Here is a 13,855-nt window from a genome sequence, read left to right on the forward strand (position 1 = left end):
CATTTGTACTTCAGTAAGTCAAGCCAACATATTTCATGTTCAGATTGCTCACTGTCCACTGAGGTGGACATGTAATAAATTATTTGTAAATTAAATTTTACAAAAAATATGTAAATATGAAATTTGTTTCATTCACACCTAAAGATGAATGAAAAAAATTGTTAAAAAAATCATGGTTGAAGATTTCATAATTCATGCATCAAAGGGTTAAGACAGAGGCTCCCAAACCAAACTAAAGCAGGTAACAAAGTTTAGCTAAACACCTTGTTGTCATGATTAGTAAATCCAGGCACACAGAGGAAGGAGCCAACTGGATCCTTAAACTCTCTGAAAAAGACCATAAAAACCTTTTGCCAGGCCTGATTAGCATCTGGTTTCCATGGTTACGGTAGATGGTTGTGAGAGTCAATGGAAATGTCCTTAAAGGGACAAGTCATGGCTGGAAACACAACAGTCACACACACACACACACACACACACACACACACACACACACACACACACACACACACACACACACACACACACACACACACGTGCGCGCGCACACACAGAGTCAGTAAACAGAGTCAGTGGAGTGTGTTGGCTTAGAGGGAAAGTCCAGAAACAACACACACACACACGCACGCACGCACGCACACACACACACACACACACACACACACACACACACACACAGTCACTCACACACACGCACGCGCACGCACACACACACACACACACACACACACACGCGCGCGCGCGCACACACAGAGTCAGTAAACAGAGTCAGTGGAGTGTGTTGGCTTAGAGGGAAAGTCCAGAAACAACACACACACACACGCACGCACGCACGCACACACACACACACACACACACACACACACACACACACACACACACACACACACACACACACACACACACACACACACACACACACACACACACACACACACACTGTCTGTGACCGGTTTTCAGAATAAAACTTTGTGACTTATGAAGCTTTTATTCTCTAACAAACAGAACTATTAAATTCCTTCCTGCTGCACACATGAAGACGTTTCTACAGGCTGAGTGATTTCCTGTCTCATAGGTCTCATGAGTCTCACCCATGTTTTTCTGACACATGGATCCCTTACTGCAAAAAAATAACACATTTATGGGAGTCTATGGGCCGAAAAATGTTTTTTTCTGATCCCGTTTGATGGGACCGGTGGCGCCTGTGCTCCGAAGCCTCGCCTCTGCCACGGCGCTCCAGGGCAGCTGTGCCTACATCGTAGCTCATCACCAGTGTGTGAATGGATGAATGATACACTGCAGTGTAAGCGCTTCGGAGTCATCTGACTCTGAAAGGCGCTGGTCTTTTCAGGCGGCAACAGCTACTTCAGCTGTTGGGTGAAAACACGTAGACGACTCCAGCCGAATCAGACACGAAGGAGAAACGTCTGTGAGTTTAGCGAATGTCATATCCTTCTTCCAGGACAACAGAAGGAGCGTTAAACATGGAGAAAACCTCTAAATCTGGTCATCTGGTCAGTAGCAGCTACGCTGGGGAGAACGTCTGAGTTGTAGTCTTTTTAATTGCCAGTTCTTACAAGCTAACAAATCTCAGATGACATGGGGGGGGGGGGGGGGGGGGTTGTTGCACACGTTCCGCTGCTGTTTCTCACCAGTATCAGCTGATGGAGGGCTCTAGTTTCGTTGCGCCATTCGTGTCAGCGAACACGGTAGGGTTGGGGAGGGGGGCGGGGCATGACGTTTAGCCTGGCGGGTGGGCAGAATTATAAAGCGCTGGGGGAAACCCTGACGTGTGATTCAGGGCCAATGCGGGATAGAAAATAACTTTTATAGCTCCCATCAGGGCCCATGAGCCGACTGGAGGGGGAGGAGCTTAAGGCTCCATGTAGCAGCCGGTCTAGCCAGGGTTAAAGGTCAACACAGACACAGAGTTGAACTCTTTCTCAGTACTTTATATTTTGTGTGTGTGTGTGTGTGTGTGTGTGTGTGTGTGTGTGTGTGTGTGTGTGTGTGTGTGTGTGTGTGTGTGTGTGTGTGTGTGTGTGTGTGTGTGTGTGTGTGTCATCTGGTCGTTCATGAATGCAGAAATAATTTCTTTGCTGGGTAACCGGGCTCAGCCTTAGAGACAGGGTGACGAGCTTGGGCATGTGGGAGGGACTCAGAGAGTCGCTGCTCCTCCACATGAAGAGGAACCAGCTGAGGTGGTTCTGATTGAGTTCTGGATTCCTACTGGACACCTCCCAGAGGAGGAGTTTTAATGGGAGGCCCTAGGTTGATCCAGGACATGCCAGTCCTCCAGACTGATCTGGGAACATCTAGGGGTCCCACTGGGGGGGGCTGCGGAGAAGACCGTCTAGGCTTCCATGTTGGAGTGTCTCTCTCTGAGATCCGTACCCGGAGGAGCAGAAGACACATAACAAGTCAAAAAGAGACAAGAAGGTCTGGCTTTCCAGGAGTTCTGAAGAGACTGGCCGTTGGACGTGAATAAAGGCGGAGATGTTTTCTGTGGCTGCTGTTGGACAAACAGCATCACTAAAGTCCTTCCTGTAGAGTTCAAACCCAAACATCTGTTTTATAGATGTGCTGTTGACTCAGCCGGCTGGGAGCTCTAAACCAGGATCATGTGGACCACCTCGCTGCCTGTTGTCTCCACACAAAGAGTGCGTGGACTGTGTCGGACTCTGAAAGCCTTTTGTGGACGTCTTTAGAACTACTTCCTGTTAACAGCAGGCCCTCTGTTGTGAGGGTGGTGTGTGTGTTGACTCACCTCATTTCCATGCATGTTGGCCACATATTTGAACTCTGGGATTCCCACAGTGTGACGGCGAGGGCTGACGCCCAGGGCTAGCACCCACAGCTGCTGCCCTGCGGAGACGGAGGACAGAGACAGCGTCTGGGTTCACTGTGCCAGTCTTATCCCATTAAAATACACCACAGACAGCGATAAGGCCCTGACACCCGGGGCAACTAACGCATGCTTCTGACTAGAACAGGTGACCTGGACCAGAGCAAGAGTCCAGTCCAGAACTCCAGGTCCAGCTCTCCTTTCTTTCCCAGCAGCCAGACATGCCAGAATCCTTTTAAACTGGTCCTGACCAGGTTTTTTAACGTTTGTGTTTGAAACCGGGGGGATCTGTGGTAGGTCTGCCCTCGGAAAATCGACAAGAACAATAATAAATGTTGGAGGCTGATGAGTCCCAAACCCCGAGCATTGTCCCAGAGAGCCAGAAGTGTGGACTCCAGCAGCAGCTGGGCCCCTCCGGTACCGTCGTCTTATCCCGGACTCGACCGTGTCCCCGGAGCATCGCGCTAGTCAGAAGCTGCTCTTCTGAGAGAAGACATATCAGAGCTTGGTGTCTAAATTTGAAATGGAAATGATCTTTGAGGCTTTAAACTATTGTAAGCCTTCATTTGTTTAGATGAAAAGGACCTCCAGAGCGCAGCTGTTTCAGTTCAAGCACACCTGTTTTATGGGCCATTCCCATCTGTACCGGGTCGGCCCGGGCCGGGTAGCGTAGGTTGTTTACATATCTGGGTGGCCTGGTATTTTTCCGGGCCAACCAAGGCTCATTCTCAGCCCTCTTCTCGAGGGGGTCTGCTTCAGGCCGACCAGGACCAACACACCCACTGCTGACAGCAAATTCACACCTTCCATTAGAGCAAGCCTCTGATTGGTGGGTAGAATCAGCCCACATGGGCTTAAGACAAGGATGTGTGGAATCAACCGGGCCAGGCTGGGGCCGACTGGGGCTACCCGGCCCGGGCCGACCCGGTACAGATGGGAATGGCCCATAAGTCTGGCAGTCGGTCCACTTCAGAGGAGGGCTGGACGATGTAGAAAAAAGCATATTGATTAAAAAAATCACTATCAATAATTATTGATAATAAAAAAAAAGTAGGAAATAAATTTTAGGTGCAGCCCTGTCCATTTGATGTCATTCCTTAATTGACTCTGTACATTTTTAACTTACCACAGGTCGCTGGTGAACCACTGCAACCTGTTTATGGGACAACTTCCGCTCCCGCTCCTCGTTGTCTGTTTTGGTTGGAGGGGGGGGGGGGGGGGGGGCTTGGTGACGAAGTGAGCCTGGGTCTGTTTTTGATTGGTTGGAAGTAAGAATAGACTCTAGTATTAAGCTACCCGATTGGCTAAAACAGAGAAAACGAAGGAAACCTTTTTTTCTATCGTGCCCCATGTCTATTGGTCGATGTATATCGTTGAATAATTGTCCAGCCCTACCATCTTAATGTTACACTCCTGACTTTTAAAGCTCCGCACCGGGACGCTCCATCTTTGAGACGAAAAGAGGAAATATTAGGTGGGACTTAGATTTTTCATCCATATGTGACATGTCTGTCTGTTTAAACACTCCAAACATTAAAAAAAGGTCCACCCGTTTTCTGTTGGTTTGTGAATTATTTGCCTAAAATGACATAAAAAAAAGAGTCACCATTTCTGTCATCGCTGGAAAAAAATACCCTCATCTATTATTATTATTATTATTATTATTATTATTGTATTACTAATATTACTATTACTATTATTATTATTATTATTATTATTACTATTACTATTATTATTATTACTACTATTACTATTATTATTATTATTACTAATATTACTATATTATCATTATTATTACTATTATTATTATTATTACTAATATTACTATTAATAATAATAATATTACTATTATTATTATTATTATTATTATTATTATTACTATCATTGTAAGTTATCACAGAGCTGGAACGGGTTTCAGTCCCAGGTGTGTTGACTCTGACGTTCCTTCCTGGTTGTGGTTTCATGCTTTAGGAGTTTTAATGCTGATTCTTATTCGGCCCAGTTCAACGATCAGTCAGACAAAAGTCTCCATGTGAACATAACGACTGTAACTGTTTAGAGATCTGCTCAACAAACCGACGGAAGGAAGCTGAGCCAGCCTCAGCATGCCTTTAACAACACACACACACACACACACGCACGCACGCACGCACGCACGCACGCACACACACACACACACACACACACACACACACATGCATACGCATGTCCACGCTCGTACACGCGCACTGGAAACAAGCCAGTTGGTGTCCTGGATTAGCTCAGATTAACTAAGTGTGTGTGTGTGTGTGTGTGTGATTAGTCAGATTAAAATGTCCCAGATTAAATGAACCTCCAACTTCAGTTCTGTTATTTGATCCCACCAGCAGAGACCTAGTCTGGTAGCTGGTTTCCATGGCAACGGATACCTGAGATTCACCTGTAAGCCACCAGCTTGCCTCTGTGAATGGAGCAGCCCTTTAAGATGTCATGATAAACAAACTTGAAATGCATGATGGGAACTATTTGTGTTGGGAAGCATCAAGAACACCAAACACACCCGGTACCTGGACAGCAGAAGCTCAGGAGGTAGAGCGGGTTGTCCAGTAATTGGAAGGTTGCTACCGACCAGAAAATCCTGCTGTAATGTCCTTGGGCAAGACACCTAACCCACCCTGCCGGTTGATGGTGGTCGGAGGGACCAGTAGCGCCAGTGCTCGGCAGCCTTGCCTCTGTCAGTGCGCCCCACGGCAGCTGTAGCTACATCGTAGCTCATCACCACCAGTGTGTGAATGTGTGAATGACTGATTGTGTTGTGAAGCACCTTGAGGGGTTGTAGAAATCTAAGAAGGCGCAATACAAATGCAGGTTGTTTACCATTTACCAGCAGGCATCAAATGTTACATGAATATTAAAAATGATAAAAATCATATTAAATCCTTATTTAACAGAATAGAGGATAACACTAATTTGTCCAGATGTGTCATCCATTTTCATCCGCTTATCAGGAGTCGGGTTGCGCGGGCAGCAGCCTAAGCAGGGAGGCCCAGACTTCCCTCTCCCAGCCCCTTGGGCCAGCTCCTCCAGGGGAATCCCACAGCGTTCCCTGGCCAGGTGAGACCCGTTTATGTATTTAGCGGACATTTTTGTCCAAAGCAACTTACAAGTAATAATGAAGCCAGCAGGTTGCCCTTGAGGCTAACACTAATCAGTCAATCCTGAGATACAAAAACAGGACCACATCATCTGCAAAAAGCAGAGACCCAATTCTCAGGCCCCCAAAACGGATCCCCTAAACACCTTGGCTGCTCCTAGAAATCTTGTCCATAAAGGTTATGAACAGAATCGGTGACAAAGGGCAGCCTTGGTGGAGTCCAACTCTCACTGGGAATGAGTCCGACTTACTGTTGGCAATGTGGGCCAAGCTCTGACACCGGTCATACAGGGACCTGACAGCCCGTTTCAGAGGGCCTGGTACCCCATACTCCCAAAGTACCCCCCACAGGGCCCCCCACAGGGCCCCCCGAGGGACGCAGTCGAATGCCTTCTCCAAATACCAACCATGCCATACCAACGTTATTTCTAAAGCACATTTTAAAACAGCGTGGCAGCCGACCAAAGTGCTGTACAGATAAAAAGTAAAACACAATCAATAAAAAAGTACACAACAAAGCAGAAAATCACAGTCAATCAAACAAATACATAATAAAAATAATTAATATAAGTTAAGGGTTTAAAATGCCTGGTCGTAAAAGTGGGCCTTAAGCAGACTTGAAACGGGGGAGGGATGGTGCCAGCCTCACTGAGAGGAAGAGCATCCCAGAGGGATGGAGCAGCGTAGACGAAAGCACGCTGCCCCCACGTTTTGTATTTCATGGTGGGAACGTGAAGCAGCAATCGGCAGATCTCAACGCCCGGTTTGGCACATACCGAGTCACAAGGTCAGACAGGTAATCCGGTGCCAGACCGTTCAGGGCCTTAAAAACAAAGATCAGAATTTTAAACTTCACTCTCAAGTATATGGGTAGCCAATGGAGGTGCGCCAGTACAGGCGTGATACGGTCACGTCTAGAGATGTTCGTCAGAAACCTGGCTGCCGTGTTCTGTCCCACCTGAAGCCTGTTAACTCATTCACTGCCACTGACGACTGAAGTCGTCATTTGAATTTTTTTACTGTGTGGGTGTCGGACGAGCCCCCGCACCGTGAGAACAAACATCTCAGCTCTAAAGCCGAACTTCATCCGCGTACCCCACACATGACGTGACCAGGAAGCAGAACATCCATGTGTTAGGAGATCGCTGTATAAAAAGTGAGGCGTGAACCAGAAAAGCTTCTGCCGATCACAATTCAACAACGGATTATGAAAGAACGAATAACGCTCGAAACATGCGGATTCTTCCTGATGTAAGAGGCGGGTCTCCGCTTTGTTTTGGTCATTTTGGTGTCGACATCATCCTAGCGCGGAACGTTCTGTGACTCTTAAAAAAACAGTAAAAACGGTGAGAAACGCTGGCAGCGAATGAGTTAAGAGCGGAGGCTGGTACACCAAATAAGATGGAATTTGCGTAATCCAGTCGGGAGATGATAAAAGCATGAATTAGGGATTCCAGGTGCGCCCATTTAAAAATTGGTTTTAAGCGAATCAGTCAGTCAAATCCACAAAACCTAAGTAGATTTGTTCAGCAAACTCCCACGCACACTCCAGAGCTGGTCCAGTGTTCCACGACCAGGACAAAAATGGACCCTCCAGAACCTCTGAATAGACTTTAGCAGGTAGGCTGAGGAGTGTGGTCCCCCTGTAGTTAGAACACATCCTGCGGTTCCACTTTTCAAATAGGAGGACCACCACCTCGGTCTGCCAATCCAGTAGAACTGCCCCTGACGTCCACCTGAAATTTCAGAGCTGCTTCAACAGCTCCATAACACCCAGAGCCTTAAGGACGTCTGGGAAGATCCAATCCACCTCAGTGATCTCAGCTCCAGAGATGGGAGAGCCCAACCCAAAGTCTCCAAACTCTGGTTCCTCACTGGACGACGTGCTGGTAGGATTGGGCAGTTCCTGGACTTACTCTGCCCACCAGTCCACTAAGTCCTGATGCTGCCGGGTGTTCCCAGCAGACCCTCACAATCCTTTTGGATGTGCCAGGTCTGACTGGCATCCTCCCTCACTATCAAAGCCAACTCACCACCGGGTAACAGCTCCGCCTCTTTTTTCTTCTGAGTGGGCATGACATCACAGATTAGATGAGATGCGGTGTGTGTGTGCTGTTACCTTTGACGGACTTCCCGATGCTGTACAGGTGAGTGATGTCAGGGTTGGAGGTGTTAACCTGAACTAAGTATTGCTCGATTTCACTGTTGCTATGGTAACGAAACTCCAGCATCAAAGCGGGGATGATGAGAGGAAGGAGGAGGAGGAGGGTCGATGACATCACTGCAGAATGACCTAAAATAAAAATAAAAATGATTTAGTTTAACTTTCACAGCTGATTATTTGTTTCATTTCTAGTTTCATTTTGTGTCAGCAAAAAATAAATCACTAAATATTCTTAAACCAGCTGCTGTCTTTCTCTTTGCTTTCATGGTCTAAATCAACAATTCTTAGTTTGTTTAAAAGTGTGGATCACTTGTTTAATCAATACTTTTTCAGTGATCTCTAGTAGGAATGAATGTCTTGCAGGCAAAACTCAGGGCACAAAAAAGCCCACAAACCTCTGGCCCAACAGTCTGAGACATCAGAGCTGTGCTTCAAACTGGAGGATCTGGAGTCTCAGTTCCTGATATCTGGACATCTCTCCTCTTATTGGCTAACAGCAGCACGACTCTACCACTGACTATAATTGCTCTGGAACGCTGATGTTTAATCTCCATAAATAACACAAGCCTGGAGGAGTTCTGCTGTGTGGTGGAGTTGCTAATGCTAATCGTTAGCTTCTACAAGCCGAGACGTTCTCTGCTGTTTCCTGGACGCTAAACCAACAACAGCCTTCCCCGTCGTGAGCCGAGATGGGTGAGTCCATGAATGCTAAGAGACAGTGTGACATAGATCTATCAGGATTTTCTAATTCTAGAGTTTCACCGTCTGTTTTCTGTCAGAAGCTACTGCAGTAATGTGTAATTCAGGAGTCGTCTCAAGGATCTTCACACAGTAAACATTCCAGTACAGGTCAGGTCATTAAGCCAATCAGTAAAATGTTTCCTATATAAGGAACCCAGCAGGTTGTGTCGAGTCACTGACTAGTGTCAGAGTCTTTACAGCAATCCTCATACTAAGCAAGCATTTAGCGACAGTGGAGAGGAAAACACCCTTTTAACAGGAAGAAACCTCTGGAGAATCCTGGCTCAGTATAAGCAGCCATCCACCACGACTCACTGGGGATGGAGAAGACAGAGCAGACACACACTCACACACACATACGCACACACACACACACACACACACACACACACACACACACACACACACACACACACACACACACACACACACACGCGCACGCACACAGACACATGCTACGTTCCTCTGAGATGCTGTGGACAGTAAAGATGGAACAGATGATTTAAAAGATGCAACAGCGTTGTCAGATGGAGACCGACTATAGTTACTATGGGCTGTGGGCTGCATGGCGGCGCAGTGGTTAGCACTGTTGCCTCGCAGCACGAAGGTCGCAGGTTCGAAACTCGGCTGCAGCCTTTCTGCGTGGAGTTGCGTGTTCTCCCCATGCATGCGTGGGTTTCCTCTGGGTACTCCCGTTTCCCCCACAGATCACAACATGCCCTATAGGTTATAAATTGTAAGTCTCTTTGGATAAAAGTGTCTGCTAAATAAATAAACACAAACATTAACATATAGTGAAATTTACTTTCATGTCTCGAGAACTCAGTTATAAAAAACTCAAAGGTTATCAGAAAGTAGTCCGAGAGGACTAGATTACGTGGAAATATGGTTATTTCCACACACTCTATGCCATAAGTCAGCACAAGGTCTAATGTATGATGGCAGGAGTGGGTGGAGCTATGTATTCTTTGAGTAAAACCAATTGAGTCTAAGATATTACTAAAGGCTACATTGAGGCTATCATGTTCAATGTCCACATGAATGTTAAAATCCCCCACTATAATGACCTTATCAGTATTTAGCACCAAATCGGATAAAAAATCAGAGATCTGATCCAAAAACTCAGAATAAGGGCCTGGTGGACGATATAAAACTACAAACAAGAGTGGTTTTACAGTTTTGCAATCAGGATTAGGAAAACTAAGAATAAGATGTTCAAACGAACTGTATTGGCAAGGGATTGATTAACAGATCTGAATGTAATGTTCAGCCTGCTGTAGCACAAAAGCGGAGCATGGAAACAAACACCTGTGTGTGAACAGCACAGGTGTTTGCACAGCTGGACCAATGATAAAGGGATGAGGTCATCATCATGTGTTCATAAAGCTGCTGCAGATCATTTATCAGTCTGTTGAGGTGCAAACAGCATCAATAAATTCAGTAAAGAAAAACATAAAATGTGAACTATTAAAAATAAATACAGAATAAATGAATTTAAATAATAAAAATATGAATGTGTTAAAAAATACGTATCAGTTCTAAATATAAATATAAACACATACATATAGTATATATTTTAACAAGTAAAATGTACAATTAAATTAACTATAAATATTTAGTAGCTATATAATTCATATACAATAAAATTATTTGAAATATGCTTATTATAATTTATAAAATATTACAGTTTCTGAAAATATTTTAGATTAATAGACTGTCTTTGCACAGAACCTGGAGAAAGGTGAGATTGTTCTGTTGTTGCACATCTAAAAAATTGTAAATGAACAATTGGTTGTTTTCTTGTTTATTATGAATAATGTTTAACTTTTTAGTTTTTCCGGTTACTGTTAAAATTCAGTTTTTGCTTTACACAGGTTCCTGGAGAACCACGTCGCTCTTCTAAAATCAGATTCATTACTCATCTGTCTGTCTGCCCAGTCGCATCAGCTAGACGGCTGGTGTTTCTCCTGCTGCGGTTCCAGACGCCGGCTGTTTGTATGCTTAAATATTAACACTTTTAACAGAGAAAAGCTTCAGCTGTCGATCATTTAAAGCTTCTGGTGAAAACAGGGGGGTCTGATTCTCAGTGTTTCAGCTTCACACAGAAAATCTAAATAAAACATAGAAAATAAACATTTTATATGAAGTCAGTGTAAAAACAAACAAACAACTTGTTTGACAAATTAAACAAGTTAAAACTTAAAAGCTTAAAACTTTTCATACAGCTGGGATTCAACTTAAAAGGAGTCCAGGTTACAAAACTTTGTGGTTCTTAAAAGATAAATGTTAGTACCAGTTATGTTAAAGTGGTGTAAAAAACCTTCTTAATGTCTTCATTTTTGTAAAAATTTGTAAAAATAGTTTAACTCGTCGGTCGCCATTGTTGTTAGCGTCGCAATGCACTCTGGGTAGTGACGTCATATGGTTGTACCTCGGTTGCACCGGCCGGCTTTGGGATCCTGTAGCGACTGTTCAGCGACATCAGCATGTCGTCTGTTCAGCCTTTTCACTTTGAACCAGAGCGAAACATTAATGATGACATCACTGTCCGTGTTTCACTAAACGAGCGTCAACATGAAGAGCAGGAAGGGCGGGATGAAGCGAGAGCAGCACAAAACCGCTGGTGCGTGTGCGGCAAACGGGTCTCCATGGTAACCGAGAGGGAGCGTGCTCACATTTGTGTCAGCAGAAGTTAACGGTAAGCTATCGTGTGATCAGACTTATTAAATTATGAATGATTTAGGAGAATTTTAGCATCCAGAGCTGTCGTGTGCTTTATAGATGATTAGCATGTTCAGTGAAACCACTGCAGATATTGTTTATGTGGACAACACTGTGTTGCTACACTTACTGCTTGTTTTACTGACGGGAGCGGTGAACGTTCAGCTTCATCCGTGACGAGTGGCGTGTCCGATGGTTGGCTGAACGTGACGGAAGCGGCGGCTGCAGGAGCGGGTTGTCGGCTCAGGAGGGCGTCCAGCGTCTCTCGTCTCCCCGAGGGCGTTTAGGGAAAATGGTCGGTAAAGCATTTAGTTTCCGCCTTCTCCTATACCCAGCCGCTCTGGTGAGCTCTTTAAGTCGTTGTGGTCGACTATAAGCCTCAAACGCGTCAGGAGAAAAATGTTGGGAACACAGCCGCGGATCTTTGGGAAGTTGTGTCCGTCCACAGGCGTCTTCCCACTGCTTTCTCCTCTTGTTGCCAGTGGGAAAGCTGTAAACTCACATCACTCCCCTTGCTGCCCTCTGGCTGGAGATTACATCCAAAAGCAGCACAATGCGACATTTTACTTCATTATTAATACGGTGAGCACGCAAACAAACACTAGCATCAATAGCTGTTCTTCCAAGAGCAACCAATATACGTCATCGCCCCCAGAGTGCATTGGTGCGGTAAACATGGCGTCCTACGTATGTCAAATATACACTAAATATGACAGATTTATGAATAAACAGCAATATTTTGTGTTTCTAACAACATACAACAGGAAACTTGTGGCTTATTAGTGCACACGTGTCCTCATAGCCGGAGTTCCTTTTAAAGACTCGAGTCCAAAGTCACCAAAAACAAAAGATCTGTGAACTATAAGCTCATTAAACACATATTTAATGAAAAGCACAAAGTGGTAGTTTTCAGTAACGGTTAGAAGCTGTGAGCCATAAAAGGTTCTGATAAATAACTAAATACAAGCCTGTAAACAGGATCCGAGTCACAGTTTAACAACGGCGCTCACGTCTGTTAGTAACAGTCAGAGAGGGTTCGTGCTCCGAGGTACCAGGTAACCTGGTGAAAACTTTAATAAGTATATTTACATTTATTTCTATTTTTTTTAGACCTGTTAAGAACTGACTAGCTGTTAGCTTATCAGTCCTGATGGATACAAATGCTGTTTCTCTGCACTGAGTCTGTTTAGGTTAGATATGAACTAATTATTTTTACACAGAAACACTTGAAAAAACATAGAAATCCCTTTGATGAAATAAATTGACCAACTGTTGCTCATTAACAAGTAAAACTCGTTATTTGTAGCTTTAGTCATTTTTATCTGTGGCGTTTTAAAGAATTCAACAGTTTAATATTTTCTTTACTGACTGACAGAATGATATAAATAATTCTAGTTCTAGAACATTAATTTTGGTCATTAATGAATGAGTTTATTATCAAGTAAAACGGATAAAGTCAGTTCTTTTTTTTATTAAAAATGTCGCTTAAACACTAAGAAAATGATTTATTCGTGTTGATTAAAGGGACAGAAGGGCAGAAGTTTGCTTTAAATTCTCTTTTCATTCTAAAACATTGAAATCAGACCAATAATAAAACATATAAATGTTTATTTTACATTTTATAGCCATGAACTTTAATATTGTCTCTATTAATGACAGAACCGGTACCAGGACACCGGTACCGACTCGGTTTCAGAAGAATATTATAGAAGCATCAGCAGTTACCTCCTGACCCGGAGACCACCCGTGGATCAGCGGAACCGGAACCGGAACGCTCAGGTCGGATCGGTCATCAACCAAAAAGGTCCGAGCCTCACCTGTCCGCCGTCTCCCGCTGAGCTCAACACCGGCAAACACCGGCGGACCGACGCTTCTGTCGTGGGTGTTACTTATTGACACCCGGACCTCCCTCCCTCTGTCCCGGAGGGGCGGGACCTAGCGCTCCCGCTGTCTCAACAAGTTTATGAATGAAACAGAGCAGCGATTCATTCTGTTCAGGCACAAGAAGGCTCAGATATTCTGTGATTTATCTCATTAATATTCCGGTTCACATGAATGAGGACGTTTAAATAAAAACAGAAGGTGCATTAATGCGTTTTAATGAGAAGAAACCAGTTTACTTAGTGAACAAACCAACAACATGGAGGCATTTCCCCATCACCCAGAAGGGTGATAATAATAACATAAATCCAAAGGTAGACATCTTCCTCTACATCTAAACTGTCTCTAAGAGCTAATGAGTTAAACAACC

The 13,855-nt window shown here is 44.5% G+C and overlaps 1 protein-coding gene across 2 annotated transcripts in view; it reads right to left on the reverse strand.

Moving 5' to 3' along the window:
- The window catches only part of cpm (carboxypeptidase M), a 34,023-nt gene extending 20,561 nt beyond the window's left edge, over nt 1–13,462 (reverse strand). The window contains exons 1-4 of one of the 2 annotated variants that reach the window (XM_054739805.2): nt 13,330–13,413; nt 9,432–9,603; nt 8,098–8,271; nt 2,768–2,865 (exon numbers count right to left, since the gene is read on the reverse strand). In XM_054739805.2, coding sequence (XP_054595780.2) covers nt 2,768–2,865; nt 8,098–8,271; nt 9,432–9,552 — 393 coding nt within the window. In that variant the 5' untranslated portion in view covers nt 9,553–9,603; nt 13,330–13,413. Of the gene's footprint in view, nt 1–2,767; nt 2,866–8,097; nt 8,272–9,431; nt 9,604–13,329 lie in introns of both variants that reach the window. The other variant, XM_015961519.3, reaches the window with a different exon arrangement.
- Nucleotides 13,463–13,855: the final 393 nt, after the last annotated feature.

Source organism: Nothobranchius furzeri, chromosome 1 (assembly GCF_043380555.1).
Source record: "Nothobranchius furzeri strain GRZ-AD chromosome 1, NfurGRZ-RIMD1, whole genome shotgun sequence".
In the NCBI taxonomy this organism is placed as follows: Eukaryota; Metazoa; Chordata; class Actinopteri; order Cyprinodontiformes; family Nothobranchiidae; genus Nothobranchius; species Nothobranchius furzeri.